The sequence below is a fragment of the Lolium perenne genome, chromosome 6, assembly GCF_019359855.2.
Source record: "Lolium perenne isolate Kyuss_39 chromosome 6, Kyuss_2.0, whole genome shotgun sequence".
Lineage (NCBI taxonomy): Eukaryota > Viridiplantae > Streptophyta > Magnoliopsida > Poales > Poaceae > Lolium > Lolium perenne.
In genome coordinates, this window is record NC_067249.2 from 11,016,184 (window position 1) to 11,041,496 (window position 25,313).

At 46.8% G+C, this 25,313-nt stretch overlaps 1 protein-coding gene and 1 pseudogene across 1 annotated transcript; both read right to left on the reverse strand.

The window, feature by feature from the left end:
- Positions 1–620: 620 nt before the first annotated feature.
- On the reverse strand, positions 621–11,388 carry LOC127308899 (uncharacterized; annotated as a pseudogene).
- Positions 11,389–11,968: 580 nt separating this feature from the next.
- Positions 11,969–15,339, reverse strand: LOC127308897 (protein KINESIN LIGHT CHAIN-RELATED 1). The gene is made up of 3 exons (XM_051339804.2): positions 14,505–15,339; positions 13,379–14,287; positions 11,969–12,524 (listed from the first exon to the last, which is right to left on the reverse strand). Exons 1-3 carry the CDS (start codon positions 15,164–15,166, stop codon positions 12,281–12,283), a joined length of 1,815 nt encoding a protein of 604 aa, XP_051195764.2. The 5' UTR covers positions 15,167–15,339; the 3' UTR covers positions 11,969–12,280.
- Between the last annotated feature and the right edge of the window lie 9,974 nt (positions 15,340–25,313).

Sequence of the window (25,313 nt, forward strand, 5' to 3'; positions counted from 1 at the left end):
CTCGCTCCATTATTTAGTTGAAAGTAAAGGAGACCCCGATCTATGGTTAAACTAACTCTTAGGACTATTCACCTATGCATACTCAAAAAAAGGTTAGTTCCTTGATCAATTGTCATTATTCATCCAACCCCCACTAAAGCCTTGTTTACTTCTCTCGCATTTCCACCTCCAGGGAGTTTTGGGATTAGAGAGGATTTAGTGTTCACCCAATGGTCTACCATCCTCTTAACTATTCTTTCCAAAATGCACTAGTGTGAGGTTGAGTTTTTAGTTTAGGCAAAAAATGAGGGAATTTGCGGGGATACCTCAGGATTATCCCCACCAAACCAGGAGAAGTAAACAGGCTACCAGGGTTTTCCGCGATCTGGAATAATCGATAATCCCCTCCAATCCTCTAAAATACACTAGAAGTAAATAAGGCCTAAAGAGGACGCTGGGTGAACTTTCAGTCTCCCCTTTTTGGCTGATCAACGACAACTCAATTATAAATTTCATAAAATATAGAAGTTGAAGTGTTGGTTTTGAATTCCACGCCATATAGTGAGGCTCCTCCTAAATATGTGCATTATTTGAAATTTGCGTTTAAGCGTAAATGCACATGAATGTGATGCACCAGAAACGAAACATGCATAAGATATCTGATGACAACATGTTACGGTAGAAATATAGCAAAAGGCAGCATACACTTGAAAGTTTACAAACCACTTGAAGAATCAGATTCAAAGTTCGGGGTTTTTAACTTTCTAGTTCCTCCTAGTTGCCCATGAAGCTTCTATATAACTTCACCCCCCTTTAGCATCGGAACATCTCAAAAAGAAGTTAAGCTGGCAAGTGAAACATCAGGAGCTGGTGGAGGAGACTTGCGAACTTGTGGCTTGATTGTTAGGAATGACAAGTTTGTTCAAAACACGACGAAACTGCCTGATAGATTTAGAATGTTCTTCAATTTTAGCAGCTTGATCAGCCTGATTCTTCAAAATTTTCTGTTGATTTGCAAGAATTTGTAGAAGAAGTTGAGAGTTGACTGAAGCTGCTTCATCATCATCTGTGGTCAGTGGAACAGTGTATTCACGTTCTTCAGATGGGACATGTTGTGGAGGTGAAGCAACAGGACCTTCTGGTGCTACAAACTGATCCTTTGCCTCTGGAGTTGATTCCTCAGCTTCGTCATTTGCAGGCTTTGGATGAGCAGTTTCATTAGATTCTGGCTTTTCAAATGATGTAATCATTGTTTCTTTTTCTTCAACAATTGCTAGCTCCTTAGCACGTGGAGATTCTGATTCTTCGGCAACAATGTTTTCGGTTGCATTAGTTGCTTCAGAAAGAAGTTCCTCTTTCTTCTTCTTGGCAGCTGATGCAAATGCAATTTCTGCTTCTTCAGTAATGACTTGAAGAGGAACTGGTAATATAAGTATTGTTTCAGAATCTGCATTGTTATCCCTCGTTCTCTTGGTTAGACGTCCAGTACGCATAGCAATGGAGGCAGCAGAGGCATTTCGCTTTGTTGAGGAATTTGAGACATCAGTCCTCGCTCGTGCAACTTTTGCTGCTGCTTCCATTTTGGCTATTGTTTCAGGAGCTGCCTTCACCTTGCGAACACCCGCTCTTTTCTTTCTGAGTACTGATGGCTTTTTACTGCACACCTCCATTTCTACAGGTCCATCTTTAACTTCACCCGGATCCTCAGCTGATTGTTCCTGGCCCTCCATTTCTGCAGGTCCATCTCTGGCTTCAGACATGTTCTGAGCTGATTCCTCTTTGCGCTCCTCCATTTGTGTAGATCCATCTTTTACTTCAGACATGTCCTGAGATGATTTTTCTTGGGGCTCCACCATTTCTGCAGGTTCAACTTCAACTTCGATAGCGACTTGAGCTGCTTGTGTTTGGTGCTCTTCTGTTTCTGCAGGTTCACCTTCAACTTCAGAAATCTCCTGAGCTGATTTTTCATGGTGCTCCTTACTCTCTGTAGGTTCATCTTCAACCTCTAACATGGCTTCAGCTGATTGGTCTTGGTGCTCTTCCATTTCTCCAAGTTCACCTTTATCTCCAGACATGTCCTGAGATGGTTGTTCTTGGCGCTCTTCCATTTCTGCTGATTCACTTGGATCAACTTCATCGCTTGGTTGCTCTTGGTGACCCTCAATCTCTACCAGTTCATCTTTAGCTTCAGGCATGCCACCAGCTGGTTGTTCTTGGTGTTCCTCCATTTCTAGAGGTCCATCTTCAAGTTCACACATATCCTGAGCTGATTGTTCTTGGTGCTCCTCCAGTTCTGCCGGTTCATCTTTAGCTTCAGACATTTCCTGAGGTGATTGTTCTTTGTGCTCCTCCATTTCTGAAGATCCACCTTTAACTTCAGAAAAATCCTGATCTGACTTTCCTTGGGGCCCCTCCAGTTCTGCAGGTTCCACTTCATCATCAGACATGTCCTCGGATGATCTTTCTTGGTGCTCCTCCATCTCTGCATGTTCATCTTCAGCTTCGGACATGGTTTGAGCTGATTGTTTTTTATCCTCTTCCATCTCTGCATGTTCACTTGGACCAGGTTGATCTTCAACTTCATCATCGCTGCTGCTACAATAAGATAATATCTTCATTATTTTCAACACCTAAGATGAAATCACATCATACTGAAGAACTTACATACTTAACCATCAATGATTGGCTAACTGAACCAAAATATGTGGATTTTGAAAATAAGCTTCTCAATTATCTAGAAAGACGAGTCGCGGTCTCCTCACATTGCACTTTGTGAGGGTAAGGCTTGCCACTAACACCTTCCCCAGACCCCGCACAGTGCGGGAGCTCTCAGCACTGGGTACGTCCTTTTTAATTATCTAGAAAGAATTTGTGTGGCAACAGCACCGATCAGCAGAGTAGCTGTTAGAAGTATTTCACAAGATACATTCTAACAGCACCATGCTGCACAGTTTTTGTTCTGTGGGATAATGTAGATGCATACCGTTCAAATACCACCAGTGCACCATTACTTACATGTTCAGATTTCGAAATAAACAGGACACACAAAAGTTATCATGTAGCAAATGTTGCAGTACGCAAAAGATGCACAGATAACTCTGATACTCTGATGCAGTTATCCAAGGTTGCTTTTTATATCACAAAAAAATAATATACAGGCAAACAAACCGTTCGTACATGCCTATGCATGATGAAAACGTACTGAGTTGAAAGCTTAAGCTGCAAAAAATAACATAACTAAACTGAAATGATTACCCATGCAGGATTTGCATAATCATGATAACAAAATCAAAAAACAGAAGCAAGTCGAGCCGATGCGGGGAGTTGCTGCCACAAGCAGAAGCAATATTCTCATGTATAGGCATTTAGAGTCAGTTTTTACAGTTATCCCAGGTGTCAGGTACACAGGAACATTAATGCAGAAATACTGAAGAGTTACTTAGAGTCAGTTTTTAGTTTTTACATGATAAATATGTAAACACGCAAATAAACCAGTCCTACACGCCTACATGTGATGAAAAACAGTACCGTCCTTCCGATGTTGCTCTCTTTCTTCCTTTTCCTCTCCCTATCGCTCTCCCCCTCCCTCTCCCTCTCCCTCTCCATCTCCCTCTCCCTCTTCCTCTTCCCTCCGCTTTGGCTTTGTACTTCGCACCGTCTTGGCGGTCATGTCTTCTAACACAAATGACAATCATTTATATGCGTGTTCGAGAAAAAAAGCCGAGGCGATGCACTCAGTTGCCGTGACTAACCTTTCCTTGTCACCCTTTTTGGTGATATCCTCAATGGCTTGTTCGATTGCATGAAAAACTATCTTCTTAATCTGGCAATTCAAGTTTACAAATTGATACAGAATTTCAGAAAAGAGAGCATGTAACAGTTCTAATGCTTATAAATAATGCTATAGTATGTATGCACAATAATGCTTATAAATAATCAAGATAAGGACCAGCAATAAACAAACAGATAAAGTAATATACATACAACAGGTGAGTATGGATAAACAGATCGGCAGACCTCTAGCTTATCTTTATTCGCCCTATGCCCTTTTGGAAGCAGACGGATTTCTTCTGCCAGCGTGATGCACTCTTGTACATTTTCCGGAGAAACAAAGTTAAGTGCGACCTTTATACATGACTGTCCAAGAACAAAGAAACGGTTAACAAAAAATAGAAATGCCACAGATAATGTCATATCATACCTTCAAATTTCTGACTTGGTAGGGACATCCTGCAGGGATAAAGACTGCATCACCAAGCTTCTGTTCAAATGTCCAAGGCTCAACTCCTGCATGGAGTGGACAAAAAAAGGAATTAAACCACTGAGGGAAAATTAATCTTCCAAAAGACACCATTATTCTCAACTGACCATATTCTTCCTTAAGCTTTCTCTTGTGCTCATTTGTTAGGTAAAAGCACTGATCGTGTATAGGATGAATAACCTGCCAAGATCAACAATTATGCGACATGTGAATAAGATGCCATGTGGCATTCTAGGGTCAAATAGTTAACAAGAGCTAATCACCTGCTTCACTGGTTTATAATTGTAATGCCTAAACTCCTCTGAATGCTTCCTTAGATACTCACATAGTTTGCTGACATCTTCGCGCCGAAATATGTCCCACAATGCACCACCCTCTGGCTGGTCACCCTCTACAAATGAGAGACCATCTTCTGTCTCGAGAAATATGGAAATTCCATGCACCTTATCTTCTCTGTTTTTTTTTCTCTTTTTCTTTGATGCATTAGAAGAATGACAGCCACGTTGCCTTCGGCGTTTTTGACCCCCAGTAGGTTCAGAGGTTCCTTCTGTATTATCTGGAGATTCATTTTTATCTTCACTGTTGGAACCATCACCCACCTTATCCTTCTCATAAAAACAATCAGTATCTGTTTGTGAAGCTTGAAGATTTCTGCTGTCTTCCTTTATGGTCAAAATCCTTTTCTTCTTCTCAATCGCTGTAATCCTTTGTGATTTGAGCTTTATTACGTCAGTATGCGTGAGGATACTGACCTGTTCACACAGTAGGAAACGAGATATTATTCGAAAATCTGAGCAACTAAATCAGAACATTGCCCAACGGGGACGCCAAAACAGAGGAACTCAATGTTGCAGCTGGATGGAGTATGCGGGAAATAGATCTTTACAATCTAGATTAACGTTTACACAGTTTCTAAATAAGTGATTGCTCCGATCAATGGTTAACAACCGAAAGTCCAACAGTGTGATACTATGGCTAGCATTAAAGTAAAACAAAAGCATGCAGATTCGACTGAAAGCAACAAGAGTACGTAAACTCAAACCTACAAGCAGTACAGCAACAACATCCCCTATCATGTCGTGGTGGGCGCACAAGGTTGCAAACCCACACACCGAGGTTTGAGCCTCACTTCTACCTTAATTCCTCATCACCTCTTTTTGGAAAGAACATGCGAATGATACAATATACGTTATTCTGATTCAAAATGAACTGGAGTAGGTATATTAATCCATATTTACCGCATCAGACATGCCACAATGAAGCTTGGTGACAGAATCACCAATTCCCAATTCCTGGGTAACACCATACGCGATGCAAATTTTTGGACCAAGGTCTGGCTTTGTGACTTCTCTTGGAAGCTTCACAGCCAAATTAAGAGGACCAGATTTATAATCAGTATATTCACGAAATGGCAAAGCAGACATGAACTCAGCAGCATGTCGTGGCAATCGCTCCTCAAGTGAGCTGTGTTGTGGCCAATCTTCAAGCTTTAGTAACATGGGCAAACCCTCTGGACCAACAACTCCACGGGAATACCCATTAAAAAAGGAGTGCATGTTTATTTCAACCTGCATTTCGGTTCAACAAAAGCAATTGGTGTGTTAAGAATATTTCAATGAAATAAAAATGATATAAAGGCTATATTCAAAATTATATAAATGCTATATGCATTGGAAATAAAATACAGAATAGGGAACCATTGAACTCCCATGCTATTCATAAACAATAACCATCAAGATGATGCCAGTTACCTCAGACCACGTGAGGCACTCGAGAAGGTTAACAGCGAGGCGCTCATCTGTTGTATTATTTTCTTTCTGTTCTCGTAAAGCCCGCCACATAACCATTGGTTCCCAGCTTAATCCAGAAGTCAACTCAAGCACGTCATGAACAATAACAGGCTGACCCTTCAACCAGTGCTCATGGAAATGATCTAAAGATCCATTTTGAACATCTCTAACATTCGGGCAATATATGTAGTTGTCTCTCGAGTTCTCTCTACAAGCCAGTTTCTGTTATGTTCCATTGCTCATCTCACCAGAGTCAGTAAAGCAGGAACATTTTGAGCCTCCAACTTCCAGCATTCCTTCATTTTTGACAACTACATTGGCCTTCTCCAGTAAGTCAGAAACAGCATTCTCCTCCAACAATGACTTAAGTTCAAGAACAGCATCTCCGCAACCACCAAATGCATTTGGCGGGCAAGGTATGCTTCCATTGCTATTTACCTTCCATTGTCTCAAACTAGGAGCCCTATCCTCGATAGGAACTGCACTATCCATCAACAAGTCATTCTGTCCATCAGAAGGCTTTTGACTTGCAATGTTATCATGATTACTTCCCTGTTGCAAATCATCCTTGCCTTCTACCCCAGGTTGTGGAAGGACCATGCCATTTGCAGAAGCAGCACCAGGACTAAGTCCACGGAGCTCCCGGGAGCAGCTGAGGCAGAGAACATAGGAACATTTATTGCAGCTTCTCTGGAAGTCGACTATAGATGTTCTGCAGTTGTTACTGTCCCAAAAAAACTAAGAATTAGACACTCGAAAGGAATAAGTAATTTACACATTACCAAACTGAAGCAAGACTAACCAGTATACCCGCTTATTTTCTTTATAGTTTGCTACAGGAATCTTCACCTCGCATGCATCAATGCCTGTTATGAAAGCAACATTAAGAACAGCAGAGTCAATGGAGTAGTGACTGAATTTATTCCTAAATAGATGACAAGGCCATTCTGGAATCCATGCAGTCAAAATTCATATTTTGGACAACTGATAAACACAGAAATGTTTTGATTTTGCCCCATGTATATGGTACTGGTATATTTTTTGAGTATCGAGGTCACATCGACAGAAAAAGAGTACTGATCAATGGGTTGTACTGGAGAAAGACAATGCCTGAAACGCCGAAGTAATGGGCAGGGCAGCCACGAATAATTAACAATCATGTTCTTAAGCTGGACATTCAAAAAGTGGCATTTCAACAGGCCTAACAGTAATACTACCTTTAATTGCTGCCTCAACATATTTCTCTTTCACCTGCTCATGGTGCAAGTCTTTCAGCCATGGGAGCAAATAGTGTGCAATCCGATGTGAATATTTAATTGCATCTTTGTCCGATAATCTCCACTTGTCAACCTGTGGAACAAATAAGTGGAACAAACAAGAAATTTAGTTTTGTATCCATATTCTCAGTGACTATTTTTTTTTCCTACCAGCCTTCTCACTCTAAAATAGGGAGCTTTTTGTATACACCACACTACAGTGGAAACACAAATCCAAAGCATCAATGAGTGTTATTTGCCACTTCATGTTGCTTCAGGGATTATGCAAGTCACGAAGGCATGGGAGTATCAAACAAAATACAGCCATGATATGAAGCCCGAAACACAAGGCATACCTTATGTATTATATTTTTCCGCAGACAAGTCTTGCAGTTGCAGTTATTGCGACAAGATGGACAACTATTCACAAAGTCGTCTTCTGTTAAATGGGGATACCTGTTTAGATCATGCCACCATGCCATTATATTAACCAACACATCTTTTTATTGTAAATTAACATTATGGGCTGCATGGCAACTGAACGATAAGTACTGTAAAAAGAGACTGAACAAATATAAGTGATATAACTGAAAGCTACTATTAAGAGCTGCTGCTACTCACTCTTTGCACTTGGACACACACACTCTCAACTCAAATTGAAAGTGGACACAAGTAGTTTGGTGCAGCTCAATACTGCTACATTTTCTTCTTTTTTTATTGCTTCCATATAGGGTGCCTCTTATATAGAGGTTTTCAGGTCGGTGCTACAGTGACCGACCTAGTACAGTAACCGACCTGCTACAGTGACCGACCTGCTACAGTGGCCGACCAAGTACAGCTAATGTCTAGATGGCGTTTTGCTGCTACAAGCAAAACCCAAACTGAACTAGTGCTGCTAGCTTAACTACTAAGCAACTACAAGATTATTTCCAACAATCACCCCCTAATCTTGGTGCCTGCACCTTCCTGCCACTTCATCTTGAGACGCGCACTTGGCTGCTTGATCCGCACATACCGGCCGCACGCACAACACGCTCCAACGCGCACAACGCCGCAGGCCTTCAACAGATCACCAACGCTCTCTGACGCACGACAAGCTAGGCACTCCCGCCACGGCCACGTACCACCTAGACGCGCACGAACACGCTGGTCGTCGACACCGCACGAAGTGGCTTATTTCCCCCCCAAGTCACAACCTAGTACAACGCCGGCTCGCAGTCGATGTTGGCGAGAAACGCCTTCTTCTTCCTGGGCTCGGGGCAGTCACGGGAAAAGTGGCCGCGAACGCCACAGTTCCAGCACTTGCCACGCCGTCCCCTCGCGCCTGAGTCCACGCTGCTCCCGCTGTCGTTGTGGTTGTGGCCACGGCCGCGCTGACGTCGTCGTACCTCCCACTGAGCGGCCGTGAGCAGAAGCTGGCCGTCACTCTGTTCGCCGACGCCCTTGGCTTGCGCGCGACGCCGTGAGCGTTCCTCGAACGTCTTGAGCCTGCCCAGCGCCTCCTCGAACGCCATCTCCTCCGGGTCCACGAACTGCTCGATCCCGGCCACCGCGTTGTACAGCCGGTCGGGAACGGTGTCGAGCAGCTTCTTCACCATGTCGGCGTCGCTGAGTGTCGAGCCGAGGCTCGCGTACCTTGCCGCCATGCCGCTGATCTTTCCGGCGTAGTCATCCAGCTGCTCCTCCTCCGCCATGTACAGCCGGTCGAACTCCCCTCGGAGAGTCGAGAGACGAGCAGCCTTGACACGATCGACGCCTATGAACCTTGTCTTGAGGCTATCCCACACCTCCTTCGCCGTCTTCTTCGTCGACACCGACATGAGGATGTCCTCTGACAGCGCGCCAAGAAGTTGTGCCCTCGCCATCTTGTTCTTCGCCGCGTCCACCGCCACGCCATCTGCCGGAGACACCGCCTCCCACACGCCCTGGGCATCAAGGATCGCCTCCACCTTGATAGCCCAGACGGTGTAGTTCGTCGGCGTGAGCACCGGGCAGGTCAGCGTCACCGAGCTCCCCCCGACACCGGCACCGTGCGGAACTAACGCCATGGCACTGATACCAAATGAAAGCTACTATTAAGAGCTGCTGCTACTCACTCTTTGCACTTGGACACACACACTCTCAACTCAAATTGAAAGTGGACACAAGTAGTTTGGTGCAGCTCAATACTGCTACATTTTCTTCTTTTTTTATTGCTTCCATATAGGGTGCCTCTTATATAGAGGTTTTCAGGTCGGTGCTACAGTGACCGACCTAGTACAGTAACCGACCTGCTACAGTGACCGACCTGCTACAGTGGCCGACCAAGTACAGCTAATGTCTAGATGGCGTTTTGCTGCTACAAGCAAAACCCAAACTGAACTAGTGCTGCTAGCTTAACTACTAAGCAATTACAAGATTATTTCCAACAATAACTCTACCAAAACAGGCAGGCCATTACAACAAAACCAGGTGACTAATATGAATGCTTTTAAAGGACACCAACCAGCGAGTCATGCACGCCGTGCAGTATCTCCTCAGACAGTCCCTATCTTTGCAGCCTAGACACTGCACAACTCTTCCGTAGTCATGCCTCTGGCATTGATGACACATTTGTGAAGTTGATTCTTTCTTTTTTCTATCCTGCAAATTCGAGCCATGAACACATATCATGTATGTACATAATGGGAATGGTAGATGATACAAAATGAGCAGGCAGTCAGAAATGTATGTGCTTATATATTTCACATATAATTTCTTTCGTAGCTTGAATCATTGCTCAGACACTTTACATACTGCCCATCGTGATTCTTATTTAGATACATAGGAAGCGGATAAAAATTGGAATATGCATGTGTCCAATGTAGGAAGAATGCATAGACAATTTAACATTTTCTTAGGGATATAGCACAAACCACATAAGCAGACAGTCCTAGCAAGTCATCCATCACTCATGAATCCATATAACTGAAGAGATTGGAGTATCACCAAGAAAAGTAAATGCTCCACCTTTTCCACCTTATTAGGTGTATCAGCTACCACCAGAGCAGTCCGCCTCGGCCTAAGTCTTGTGGTCCGAGGCTCAAGAGAAGAGGGGTCATCAACAGGATCCCTCCTACGTTTTCTTGTGTGTCTTGGTTTTTGAGTTCTCTCTTCTGCGCCATTCTCCTGGAATCAAGAAATCCAGCACGCGAGTGAAAAAAATGATAAGGATTATTATTTTCTACTAGTACAAGAATTCATGGATCAGCATGGACTATAGAGACTTCCTTCATTCCCATGATGGTAGCGAAGTGGGAGGCAACTTGCGGCTGTAGGGACTAGGGCGCAGATTTAATTAATTAGTTCCTTGGTTACCTCGGTGGCAGCTGCAGTCGTGGGGTGCCTCCCCCGTCCGCATCCACGTCCACACCGCATGCCTCCCCACTGCAACACAAGTTAAGTTTGTTAAAGAATTTTCTTTTATAAACAAATCCACAAAGTGTAATGCAAGATGAGTTAATGACCTCGGCATGAGCCTGTGGCATCTCTTGCTTTCCCATTTTCACATCGTTCTCCTGCAACCCACAGCCAACCACCATTAAGCATTTCAGAAATCTCAGCGCAAGCTCTTTCAGAAAAAGCATGCATTTTTTTGGGAAGTCTCGTCCATTGGACCGTTCCAATAGCATGCTACCGAGAATAGATTAAGAAACATAGACCAGTAAACCCTAGAGGGCAAACCCCACAACGGGAAGGGCACAATCGAAACACCCCAAAGCTCCCCCCGCCCCAAAATAGCGAAATGGGCAGCACACGAGTCGACCCGGAGCCCCCAAACTCGGCCGGAGCACCGGAGGCAGAAGATCCGTTCGTCCCCGTGGCGGTAGCGGAGCGGCTCGCGGCTCCGTAGTGTGGGGGGAGCTGGAAGTAGACGCGAAACCTAATGAGTACGGCCCTCAGTTACCTCTATGGCTGCGGCGGCGGCTGCCAGGTGCTTGCGCCCCCTCCACCGCCCCCGCATGGGCGGCATCCTCGCGGCGCCGGCGGACTGGAGCTTCCGGAATCGGAGGAATCGCCGGCGGAGGCGAGAGGAGAGGAAGAGCTTGGGTCGCTTTGAGGCCTAAAACCTTTTCAACATGGGGCGCATCTGGAGGGGCCCATTAACATGAACATTTTTTTCTATATAAAATCTCCAAATTTATACATCAAAATATATTTTTATAAATTTATATAAAATGTATATATAATTCAAAATGATTGTTCATGGGTTCAAAAACTGTTCATATAATTTAAAAAAATGTAGTACACACAGTTCTAGATACCTGTTTGTGAGTTTGAAACAATTTTCATATAAGAGAAGAATTCAAACAGATCAAAACAAGTGTTGACAAGGTTATGAGTGATAGGTACGCGTGTACTCTCCAAGTAGCAAAGCAAATTTGTTTTCGATAGTGGAAACAATTATAGGTACTCCATAGAAGAAATGGAACAGTAGGACATGAATGCTAAGAGATCATGGCACCCATCAGATACATCATGGAACGAGAAGACCTTGCAGACGTGCAGAGGGTAAGCAAGAGATGCAGAGAGACCATCACAGGTTTTGAACTCCAGAAACCATCCCAGGGGTACCGTGTGATAGATAAGTATGTACTCCAAGTAGCAAAGCAATGCAAAACACACGGGTAGATTATCCCATTCTCATCAACCAGTCACCAGCACAACCAAACAACACTGTATATTACTTATCCAGATACAACAAGAGAAGATACAGTTAAACTAACTGTGAAAACAAACACAAACAAAAGAACTTCCAGGGAAAATACGTCCGGTGACAAATAATGCACAGCTGCAGCACATACCAAACAAACGGCGAACAAACACAAATCATCTCGGTCTTCCTACTCTACCAACAACACATTTTCTTTACTTACACGTGGGCTCTCCTTTTTTCCCCCCCCTTTCTCTCCTTATGTTACAGAGGCCATCAGCACCAGCACCAGGTGAGGCACTTGACGCAATGGTGTTTCTCCTCAGCTCCTGAACCCGAAGTTGGACCACCGCCGCCCCCCGGAGGAGTCCTTCTTGGCCCCGCGTTGTGTGCTGTTTCCGAACAGATTGTCCAGCGACTTCTGCTTCCGGTTCCGGGACCGCCCCGCCTCCTTCAGCAGCTCTGCCAGCCGCCGCTTCTCGTCCTCCACGTCCGGGTTCGCCGTGCCAAGCTTCTCCTCACGCACCTTCAGCACATGCTCCAGGATCTCGATCGCGTCCTCCACCCTGATAAGATCATGACAAAGGCAATCATGTGTCAGCTAACAATCAAGTGATTGAAGTTGGGCAGGTGGTTGATCTTGTTTTGCTCTGCCTGATATTTTTCTGGCACCGGTTGGTAAACGGTAGGCATCTAGCTGTTGGTTGGATAGTTGTTTGTTTATGATCAGTTGTTCGTTTTTTGGCCATCTACTCATCTTTAGAGGAGGAAAACAGTGGCTATTATGTTGTAGTCCCTAATGGCATGTTACTTCGCATGGAAAAAAATCAAGCAACAGAAACATACAATTTAATATGATTAACAAAGCAAAAAGTTGCAGATGATATATTTTTATGATTAGACTCAGCAGGAACAGGCATGTTAGTATCCCGAGAACAACAAATTGTCTCAGGGTACTTATCATAGATTAAGATCATTTGGTATACACAACTTGTTGGCATGCAGCAACATGTGGGCAACTAGATGATGGACCACCAAAATAGAAGATGCCTTCACATGGCAGGAATGATCAACCAACAATTCATCAAGCAATCTCTTGGTTGTTTGCTATTAAAACTAAGTAACCAGCCCCACCAAACAGGCTGTTGAACATTTAACAAAGCATCATAACTAAGAAATGGAACCCCACGTGTACATCCCTTCAGACAGCACAGTAGAATCATGAGTAGCATACTATTTACTTCTACAGAAACAAGGAGAGCCAGATGCCCCAACAAACAGAGCATATGGTAACCATCTAGATATCCTAAATGCATTATGCACACCATCAATATTTGAAATTCACCACATAACTGTTCTGCAGGGATATATGATCTGATACTAATCACAAAAGAAATTAGTGTTTGTTCTTAACACATACCTTCCCATAGCATCATAGATGGCAGCAAGGTTGCTGTACACACCAAGAGTGTCTGGATGAGAGGCGCCACACTCCTGCTCTAGAACTGCCCTGGCTTCTTCAAAGAGCTGCGCGGCCTCATCGATCTTGAACAGCTGCACGCAAGCTAGCCCCATCTGGTTGAGCAGGACACCGAAAAACGCCGACTTCCTCTCCCCGCTGGCCCTCAATTTGGAGACAGCGCTCTCGAACGAGTTCCTCGAATCGGCATACCTCCCTATCATGTAGTACAGCACGCCCATCTGCGCTTCAATCCCGGCGACGGTGCTCCACTGCCCCGGCGAGTCCTCGAGCAGCTTCAGCGCCCTCTGAAGCAGCTTGAGGGCCTCATCAAGCTCCCCAAGCGCCTCGTAGATGGCCGCGATCTCCATCAGGCCTCCACCGACCTCGTCAGGGGCAGCACCCGGCGCGGGCTTGGCGTAGACACGGAGCGCGTTCTCGCAGTAGGACTTGGACTCGCGGAGCTTGCCCGTGCGGTGGTAGAGGTCCGCGAGGCGCACGAAGACGGACGCCACCGACGGGTGGTCGTCGCCGCGGGCGGACTTGAGCACCGTCAGCGCCTTCTGGTAGGAGAAGACGGACTCGTCGAAGCGGGCCAGGGCCAGGTAGGTGTTGCCGATTGCGACGTCGATGGTGGCCACCTCGACGTCGCGCCCGTTGGCCACCATGGTCATGGAGGCCAGCACGAGGTGCTCGAGCGCGCCGTCGTAGTCGCCCTTGGCGTCGAGGATGAGCGCCATCAGGCGGCGGTCGGAGGCCTCCTCTAGAGAGGCGGGCGCGCTGTGCTCCCGGTGGATCTCCAGCGCTTTCCGGCACAGCTTCTCCGCCTCGTCGAACTGCAGCGCCTGCACGTGCGCTTCCGCCAAGTACCTGTACAAAGGCAGCACATTTGATCAGTTCTTCTTCTTCACTGTAGTTTTTTTGCTTGTGTGATCTTATTAGTGGCATTTGTTTCTGCCGAGATCCGCAGCATCGTGAAAAGATAAAAGCAGCGAAAGAAAAGGAAAAAAAAATCTGCTTTTGACGGTGAGGTTGGAAGGAATGTCGGTGAGTGAGATCTGGATCGAGAAACGGCGAAGGTAGGCACCTGCAGGTCTCTGCGACGCGGGGGTCGCGGTCGCCGAGCGCGGCCATCTGGATCTGGAAGCCCTTGCCGTAGCAGGCGATGGACTCGTCCATGCGGCCGAGCATGGCGTGGGTGTCGCCGAGCTGCATCCAGCCGGAGAAGGCGGCGAGCGCCCACTCCTCGCCCTTGCGCACCTCCTCCTCCTCCTCAGCCTGCGGCACGGCCTCCGCCTCCCCCTCCGCGGCGGGCGCGGGGGCCGGCGGGGTGACGACGGCGACGGCGCGCTCGAGGACGGGGACGGCGTCGGCGTGGCGGCCGAGGCCGCAGTGGATGGCGGCGGCGACGTGGAGGCTCATGGCGAGCTCGAGCTCGGCGCCGTCGCCGCGGCGCTCGAGCGCGCGCGCCGCCCGCTCGGCGAACTCGAGCGCGCGCGCGGCGCCGCCGCCCTCGCCGGACACCATGGCGTCCCGCGCCTGCTTGAGCAGGAACGGGCCGAGATCCGGGTTGTCCAGCGCCGCCTCGTCCGTGGTGTCCGGGCCGAGCGACTTGCGGGAGGGCTTGCGGGACGCGGAGGAGGGGAGGGGACGGCGGCGCGCGGCGCGGGAGCGGGAGGAGAGCCGGCGCGGGGCCGGCGCCGCGGCGGGCGGCGGCGAGGCGGCGTCGGCGGCCGCGAGCCCCGGCATGGCGCGCGAGAGGTGGTAGGTGGGTGGAGGTGGCGGGGAGTAGAGAGCTAGAGGCCGCGAGCTACCATTTGCGGGTGGGATCTTGCTTCGGAAGGGAAGACGAAGACTTGAAGAGGCCGCGTCGTGCTCGTGCTTGGTGAACGTGACGATGGCAGCGGGATGCTTGCCTGCCTGGCGTGATGATGGCGGCTCCTCGCCGTTGGATCCTTTCTTAAGCAACGGTAGATGGTTCTGATGATCGTCAGGTGCTCATGCGAGCTAGCTCAAGGTTGCCACTTGCCACGTTGTGTGTGTGTGTGTTTTATAGCCTGCTAATTTCATCCAAAATTATATATTCGAAAACTATTCTAGCCAATATTGCTCGTCACATGATATATACAAAAAGCTTGATGTGTCCATGAGAGTGAACATAACATTCTTTCGGCGCCTCGATCACACGCTTCTATGGTATTTTTCACTCCAACGAATTAAAGGATGTGAGGGGATTTGGTGTTCACCCGATCCACTCTCGTTCTTTCAAATACTATTACTAAAAAATGATAGTATCACGGAGAGTTTTTAATCTAGCAAAAAAAATTGAGGATTTGCAGTGATGTTTTAGAATTATCTCATCTAAACTCGGAGAAGTAAACTCACTATTAAGAACTTTTGGAGATTCGCAAAAATCTCTTTCAATCCTCGTAAATACACTAGAAATAAACAAAGCCTAAGTTGGATGTGCGGGGGAGAGTAGAGTAAGGAGAGGTGTGAGAGGGGGTGGCTTGCCTCAATAGCGACCGCTAAGACGACCACGGTAGCTCCAATGGTAAACATCGGTTAGACAACCCTAAGAGCATCTCCAGTCGCGTCCCCAAAGGGATTTGGGGGACGCTGGCCAAAAAAGCGTCCCAGTCGCGTTCCCCAAAGGCCGCTTCGGTCCGAACGTGTCCCAAATATTGTTCGGTGCCCCTGTGTATAGAGGCTCTACCAGGGACACCGGACACGACTTTTACACTTGCTTTTTGTTTAAAGGTCACGTTTGGGGGACGTGGCTATGAAAGGAACCTCCTCCAAACGCAAATTTGGTCCGGACGTCCCCCAAACGACCAATCCGGCATTTTTGCCGGATGTCTGGGGGATGCGACTGGAGATGCTATAACAAGGCTAGTTTACAGGAGAGATCGCAACAACAAAATGTTTGAACAAGTTGTCTAGCAACATGAAGGACGATGAACCAATAAGAAAAGTGCGGGCAATAAGACGGTGTTGAGGAGAAAGGGGGCACCGTCGGAAAAAAATGGGGAAAATTCCAAGGCCCACCAAAATTTAGATTTTTTTCAAAATTATAGCTTTGTTCTTCTTCAATTGACGCGCGCTATAAGTTAGCTCGTAAAGCATGCTTGCATGTCCGGGCGTCAATTCAATTAGAACGAAGGGAGTATTTCATATGTTTGTCATTCCTGTTCCATCAAAGTTAAACAAAATTCATAATTTCAGTTTGAATTTGAACCGAATGTAACCCATTTTTTTGCTAAAATAATATTTCAGTACCCTCGCAGGGGAAAAAGCACGCAACGGCTCTGCGTCATTAGGCAGTCACTGTGATACATCGTCATATCGAGCTGTTTATTTGTGCTCCCTGTCCGCCGCGTGCGCGTAATTGATTGTTCTCCTCGAGTACCGTCCGTTCTAGCCATCAAGATTAGCTGCCAGCAGCCTGATAATTTTGTCCAGTTTTGTCCTTTGCCGTGCTGTTGACGAATTAGCCCTCTACCATTTTTCTTTACTCGCACTCACTGTACAGAATTGTCGGTACCGATGTTTGTTAGAAACCTGAAATCGATCAAGCACAAACATTCTTATATTTTGTGAGATGCGACCACGATCCATTGTCCATGGTGCCACCAACAAACAGGCCATTCCAGCTTGACTAACAGTTCAGTGTGTCGGCACATTTTTTTTTTCAGGTAAAAAGGAGCTTCATTACTCAACAAGGGTCACAAGGCGATAATGCTCAAGGATCCGATTTACAACATCATGCCCCAAACCTTAACTATGTGACCGTACTACAATCAACTGTGGCCAGATTAGCGAGGTTGTGGCTAACCCTAATCTAAGCTTGCTCCACTTTTACAAATTCATAAAGGATTTGCTAGTTTTCAGCTAGCTAGCTGATAACTAACTTCGTGCACAGTTAATTCTTGCACTATTTAATTTGCATCGTGATTTGTGGTAGTTATGAATTGCAACATGAGTTGCAACTAATATTCGATGACATCATCTGACTGAGAACGAAGTATAGTCACACCCAATTCATAAACTTTCTTATGACTAGATAAAGTTCTAAGTTCAAAAATTAAATGCACCAGAGATGATTTCTCCAGCTTATTCCTTCACTGCACCCATAAGTTGAAAGCAGTCTGTCTCAATGATGATTAGAAGATGGCTTCAGAGAAGGGCATATGTCCAATCCTTCAACACACGCTCGAACTTCAGCCTCTAGGGCCCTAGGGGACCGCTACGATGTTTCAGGTATTGACAAGCAGTGAAGATGACTTGCCCAAACTCATCATGTAGTGCTATACCAACCCTGCTCATTCATCTCTAGCATGGAGGCCAATCAACAAAAAAGTTTCACAAACCCCGACAGTGGCTTGCACATGGTTTATCTAGTAGTTTCTTTTTGACACTAACATGGTTTATCTGGTGGTTTCTTTTTTACGAGGCTTGGGGTCTTCAAGGGTGGTCTTCTTGTGGAGCTCCAATTACTCGGTATATCATGTATGCCCTCGAGCAGTTCGTCGGACATATCCTCGAAGACCTCCACGCTATGCACCAAGCATAATTGATGGCGCCACGACGGAGATCTAGCGAGTTCGACACCTCCAGGGATGACTCCACTACGGGGGAAGAGGAGGGAGCGCGCCTTCACCTGGCGGCGGGAGGACCACTGTGACCCCACAGGGCAGTGCTGGGACTCCACGAAGGTCAAGAATTCTTATTAGGATGGAATATTTGGTGTGTTTAGCTATGTACAAACGATAATGTTTTTAATAATAAGACTTATTAATAAAGCATCTTTCGAAAAAAGCGAGATGGTCTATATAAGCCCAGCCATCGACATCTCTGGATAAGCCACAATACGATGGAAAATTCGGAGACGTCAGACGTTGTGAGCCGTTAGATCATGCTCGTCTATAAGGAGCCGTCTGTCGTGCAGGTTATCTACCGATGCAAAACTTTGCTCCGTTCATGATCATCTCTACAATGTGTGGAGAATCGAGACCTATATAAATGTGTCTACATGGCTAGCTAGAAGGCACATCAAGATATATATTTTTATTCAATATGGATGTTAGTGTGATCTACAGATTGGTCATCCATCTCCTTAGGCAGTGACATAGGCATCCCAAATGGGCCTGCCGAAGATAGTACCCGGGGTTTACTGAAGGCCCACTACCCGAAGAATAAGAAGATTCGGAAGCCCAAGATATTATTAAGGAAAGCTAGAGTTGTAATAGGAAGCATTATTTGTAATCTTGCGGGATAAGTTAGAAACCGTCCCGGACTCTGTAACTTGTACAACACGAATCCCTCGGCTCCGCCTCCTATATAAGGGGGAGTCGAGGGACAAAGAAAGCATCGAATCATTGTCTCTCAAACCCTAGTTTTCGTAATAGTCGAGTACTTTTCGGCTGAAACCTTCGAGATCTACTTGCCCTCTACTTCCAACTAAACCCTAGTCTACAACCCGTAGGCATTGATAAGTTAATACCTTGTCAATTGGCGCCGTCTGTGGGAACTAGAGGCGTCAAGGATACGATTTCGATGGCACGTTCAAGATCGTCGACTTCATCAACCGCAAGCAACGCAATGGATCGAGGTAAACAGATCGCAACTGGTCTTGTTGATTTTGTTCCTCACCCGCCCTCCCGTTTGGATGCATATGCGTATCTGGAGGAGCCTATGGAGATGACGTTCGGAAGATTTCACTTTCGCGTCGAGAAAGAGGGATCGTATCGTGTCGAAATTCCTATTTCGTCGGGATCGTCGGCGGTCGATTCCGATTTTTCAAGCTATACATCGTCAACTGAGTCAGGAGAAGAAGAAACTTCGACGTCACGCTTCATCAGCACCAGGGCAAGAGAAAAACTTGCCAAGATCTTCAGCGACATGTCATTTGAGTTATCCGCGGACTCCTATATAAGCGATGGCTCAAGCAGTGTCGACAGCTACGACTTCATCGACAAATCTACTACAGTGGGCAAGGTCTTCGCCAATCTTCATGATGGTGTCACCAAACCCAACATAGATCTGAATACAAAGTATCACCAGATTTATGTCATCGGAGAGCCAAGTCATAATCAGGAGGAAACATCTGAGGCTTTCGACGATTTGGGAAATCCATACGTCGATCCCTCTGATTTGCGACGAGGCCTAGGCAATAAATATATCGGGCCACAGCCGCGAGACAGAGTACGACTTCCGCAAGCAGCATGGGATAGAGCCGCAAGAGCTATGGATGGCTCAGAACCAATGGCAACCACAACCACGCCAGAAGAATTACAAGCATATCAATATAGGCTCGCACGAGGTGCAAGAGAATTGGAAAAACAGACAGCTGAGCTAAACAGAAGAAAGGAGGCAGCCTCTGCATCAAGTAGGCGAAGGGCAGAGCTGAGTCGACAATCCAGAACTTCGGGTGATAGCCACAGGGAAGCTCGGAACAGAGCAAGATCAAGGTTGCAAAACGTACCTGAAGGAGAAAGAGAGCACTTGGTTCAAAACCTCGACATGTCTTTTATGTCGATAGACACGAGAGGGAACATCATCCCCAAGACACCAGAAGCTGGGTATATGGCGACACAAGCTTTCATCCTTGCATCCAGACCACCCCCAGGAGATCCAAGGGAGGCATTGTATAACATGGCAATGGTAGGAGTTGGAGCCATGGGGACGGCGTTTGTGTCAACACCTCCCGAAGGAACAGCAAGGCAAAATAGTCCGCGACCTGCGGCAGCAACAACAGCAGCTCCCGAAGACCAAGTGGAGCAAGGGACACGGCAGCACAAGCAAGGGTCGACAGAGCGCGACAAAGCAGAAGGGAACATCGGCAATCCGCAGAGCTAAACGACGAGGATATGTGTGGGTTGCCATGCTTCACAAGGAGAGTTCGAAAAACTCGAGTCCCTTCGGGATTCAAGTTACCCGATAACTTCAAGAAATTCGACGGCCTTCAAGATCCAGAGGATTGGCTAATCGATTATCTCGAGACGGTGAAGCTCACAGGAGGAACCAGAGCGACAGCTATGCAAAGCATCCAGGTGCATCTAAGTGGAGCCGCACGATCTTGGATAAAGAAACTTCCTCCAGGATCTATCGACAGCTGGGAAACCTTCGAGTACGTGTTCGTCAAGAACTTCCGGTCCACATGTAAAAAACCTGCGTCATTAGAGGAGCTAAGAGCGTGCCGACAAAAGCCAGACGAGCCTATGAGAAAATATATCCAAAGATGGAATATCATCAAAAACTCGGCAGAAAATATATCTGACGAGAGAGCAATAGATGCGTTTGTCGCAGGAATCAGGCGTGGAGATTTTGTCGAGGATCTGGGGAGGACCAATCCAAAGACAGTATCCGCATTAATGGAAATAGCAAACAGATGGACAGATGGAGAAGATGCTTTTCACAACAAACGGCATAGGTCGCTAGAGGAAGATCGCGGTCGAAATTACCAACCAAGGCGACAATTTCCTCGGCAGTACTCGAACTATGATGCTCCAGGACAAATCTCGGCTGGCTTCCGATCAAGCACAGGAGGAAACAACAGAGATGAGTACCAGAGAAGCAACGAGCAACGAGGAGACAACAGAGATGACTCTCGAAACAATAGGCAAAATAGCGGGCCAAGGTTCCAGAGGCCTTTTGTGTCTCCCGAAGAGATGATGAACGGGCCGTGCCAGATGCACTTTTTCCTCAACAGCAACGGAAAAAGACAGTCAGGACATCTGCAGAAGGATTGTCGCAATTTCCAGGCAATGCTAAGGTATGCAGGGCACGCTAATGCTCAGGCAACACAGAGAAATCCTCGAGAACCCAGGAGTGAGATTCACTTGCCACCTCCTCCCGCGATTACGGACGACAATCGACATCAGCTCAGAATAGCGGCAACACCTCCACCACCACCTTACGTGGATCCTAACTCTAATGGAGCGGTCTCGATGATTCAGAAGGGAAGGCCATCCAATAGAACTCAGAAAGTAATCTCGCGGCAGGTGTTCATGGCAGAAAAAATGCCTCCACCAATAGTCGAGTACCTTAATTGGTCAGGGCAGGACATTGGCTTCACCATAGCGGACCATCCACAGCAAGTTCCTCGACCAGGGCAATCAGCACTCATACTACCAGCAGTCATCGCAGGATTCGACGTATCTCGCGTGTTTATAGATGGTGGCAGCAGCTTAAACCTCATGTACGCAGATACATTAAGGAAGATGAACATATCCTTAGCAAACCTGAAGCCAACAGACACGAGATTCCACGGTATCACGCCAGAGAAGCCAAGTTATCCGCTGGGGAAGATTAATCTCGACGTCCAATTTGGGACCCGAGAAAATTACAGAATCAAGAAGCTGGAGTTCGAAGTCGTAGATTGTCCGTCACAGTACCACGCTCTGTTGGGTCGACCAGCATATGCTAGATTTATGGCGGTGCCACATTACACGTACCTGCTATGGAGGATGCCTGGACCTAAGGGACCAATCACAGTCAAAGGAAGCTTCGCCCTAGCCGATAAATGTGATAAGGATTTTCATCGAATATCAGAAACTTTCGGGATGCAAGCTGAGTATTTGGCGTCAAGGCTCATGACTGACTACGACGTGCTGCCAGACGTTGGAAGGCCAAATAAAGAACCAACTTTCAACACCGAGAAAAATTCTAAGGAGGTGCAGATTCACCCGACAGACCCAAAAAAGACGACATCCATCGCAAACGACATGGACCTCGCATAGGAAAGCGCTCGTCGAGTTCCTCCGTGAAGCTGGAAAATCTTCGCATGGTGTCCAGGTGACATGCCAGGAGTACCCGGGGAACTTGCCGAGCACCACCTAAACTTGGATCCACTAAGCGAGACCAATCAAACAACCTTTGCGGCGTTTTTGAACCAAAGCGCAAGGCTATCTTTGTCGTAAATTGATCGACTGAGAGAAGCTGGTTTTATCAAGGAGCTGCACACAGAGGCCACATGGGTAGCTAATCCAGTGTTGGTGCCGAAGAAAAACACTAAGGTCCTTCGCATGTGCGTCGACTTTACGTGTCTCAATAAACATTGTCCAAATGATCACTTTCCCCTCCCGAGGATCGACCAAATTATCGACTCCACGGCAGGATGTGAACGTCTTTCCTTTTTGGACGCGTATTCTGGTTATAACCAGATCAGGTTAAAAGAAGAAGATGAAGTAAAAACAGCGTTCATCACACCTTAAGGCGTGTTTTGCTACAGAACAATGCCCTTTGGTCTGAAAAACGCGGGAGCAACATATCAGAGGATGATGCAGAAGTGTTTGGCGACACAGATTGGGAAAAATGTGCAAGTATACATCGACGATGTCGTCATAACGTCAAAAAAGGGGGCGACGCTGATCGAGGATCTCAAGGAAACCTTTGACAACCTCGACAAATTCTGCCTCAAGCTGAACCCGACGAAGTGCTCCTTCGGCGTCCCAGCAGGAGAACTTCTTGGGTTTTTAGTTTCAGCAAGAGGGATTGAAGCAAATCCCGACAAAATACAAGCTATCGTAACAATGAGGAAGCCAACAAAGTTGAAAGAAATACAACAATTAACTGGGCGAGTCGCAGCTTTAAGCAGGTTCGTCACCAGGCTGGGAGAAAAAGCGCTACCGTTTTACGCTCTAATAAAGCAAGGGGAGAAATTCCAGTGGAACGAAGAAGCCGATAGAGCTTTCGAGGATCTGAAGCGCATAATCTCGACACCACCAATCTTGGTGGCGCCGAAGGAAAAGGAACCTCTCCTGCTGTACATTGCAGCCACACCCCAGGTGGTTAGCACGGTGCTAGTCGTCGAAAGAGAAGAAGAAGGGAAACTCCATGGAGTGCAAAGGCCGGTATACTTCATCAGTGAAGTTTTATCGCCTTCCAAACAGCGGTACCCGCAGTACCAGAAATTAGCATATGGAGTGATTACAACGGCAAGAAAGTTGCGCCACTATTTTTCGGCACATCCGATAATAGTAGTCAATGAAGCACCTCTCTCAAATATACTGAACAATCCAGAAGCTACAGGGCGTGTCTCCCTTTGGGGAATAGAACTTTCCCCTCGGGACATCACGTATGAAAAAAGAAAGGCAATCAAGTCGCAAGTTTTGCCAGATTTCATTGCAGAGTGGATGGAGCTGCAAAACACAGGACCCCCAGATTTGTCGAGAACTTGGACTATGAACTTTGATGGATCCAAGAGAGTAGAAGGAGCTGGCGCAGGAGTAATACTTATATCACCTGAAGGCGACAAGTTAAAGTATGTCCTACGGATGACGTTCCCAAACGCATCCAACAATGAAGCAGAATACGAAGCTCTCATACATGGGATGAAGATGGCGAAAGCTTGCGGCGCAACTCGACTAAAAATCTTTGGCGACTCACAATTGGTGGATTAGCAAGTTATGAACCAATGTGATGCAGTCAATGATAGCATGATAGCATACAAGGAGGTGTACAATGAGCTTGAGAAGCTGTTTGATGGATGCGAAGTAGGCTGAGCAATGATGAAGCCGACGTTCTTGCAAACATCGGGTCGCAGTGCCTCCCAATCCCGCCAGGCGTATTTTGGGAAGAAATAGCGGAGAGATCCACAAAGCCGAAGAAAGCGCAGAAAAAAGCAAAGGAAGGAAAAACTTCGGCGCCCCTCAAAGAAGCTGTGGAGGACGAAGAAGACCAAGAGCTTGTGATGATGGTAGAAGTTCCTTGGATGCAAGCCTACATATCGTATATCCTTCGGAAAGAAATACCCGACGATCCAGTTGTGGCAAGGCGAATTATTCGATGGTCCAAAGCTTTCACAGTGGTCAAAGGGGAGTTATACAAGCGAAGTATTTCAGGCGTCTTGCAAAGGTGCGTCACACCCGAAGAAGGAAGGATAATCCTAAAAGATGTGCACGAAGGAATATGTGGTCACCACGCGAGCAGCCGAGCTATTGCAGCCAAGGTTTTTCGGGCAGGATTTTACTGGTTGACAGCAATCAAGGATGCAAAAGAGATAGTAAGAACCTGCGATGCGTGCCAGAGATTCGCCGCAAAACCTCACTCTCCGGCGGCAGAGTTGATGCCAATACCATTGTCGTGGCCCTTTGCCCAATGGGGACTCGATATGGTGGGCAAGTTGCACAAAGCTTCGCCAGGAGGATATGAGTACTTGTTGGTCGCTGTCGACAAATTCACAAAGTGGGTAGAAGCGAAGCCAATAAATTCACCAGATGCAGCATCAGCAATAAAGTTTGTGAAAGGCCTCGTTTTTCGGTTCGGAGTGCCTCATAGCATTGTCACAGACAACGGTACCAACTTTACATCCAAGGAATTCAAGGAGTACTGCGCAGAAGTAGGCATTAAGTTGCACTTTGCGTCAGTTGGGCACCCGCAAACCAATGGCCAAGTCGAGAAAGCCAATGGCATCATCTGCAACGGTATCAAAAAACGCTTGCTAGGACCGCTTGAAAAGGCTCGACATACCTGGCCAGAGGAATTGCCAAGTGTTTTATGGAGCATCCGAACAACACCAAATACGGCGACACAAGAAACTCCGTTCTTCCTCGTCCACGGAGCTGAGGCAGTACTGCCAATTAAAATAGAGCATGATTCTCCAAGAGTGACAGAGTATGACGAGGAAACTTCAAGAAAAGCTTTGGAGGACGACGTAGACGCACTTGATGAAGCTCGAGACGAAGTACTTTCATGAGTCACCAAATACCAGCAGGACCTCAAAAACTACCACAGTCGACGGTTAAGGCCACGATCTTTCCAGGTCGGAGATTTGGTCTTACGGTTAAATCAAAAAAGTACTGAAAAGCTCGAGTCGCCATGGCTAGGCCCTTACATCGTCACATAAGTAATCGAAGGAGGTGCATACAGGATCAAGGACAAGAAGACAGGGGTT

Coding starts and splice junctions, on each gene's coding strand:
- LOC127308897 (XM_051339804.2), bottom strand. CDS start 15,166: ATGCCGGGGCTCGCGGCCGCCGACGCCGCCTCGCCGCCGCCCGCCGCG. Junction 14,288..14,504: donor CGCGTCGCAGAGACCTGCAG/GTGCCTACCTTC, acceptor GCCTTTGTACAG/GTACTTGGCGGAAGCGCACG. Junction 12,525..13,378: donor ATCTATGATGCTATGGGAAG/GTATGTGTTAAG, acceptor TGATCTTATCAG/GGTGGAGGACGCGATCGAGA.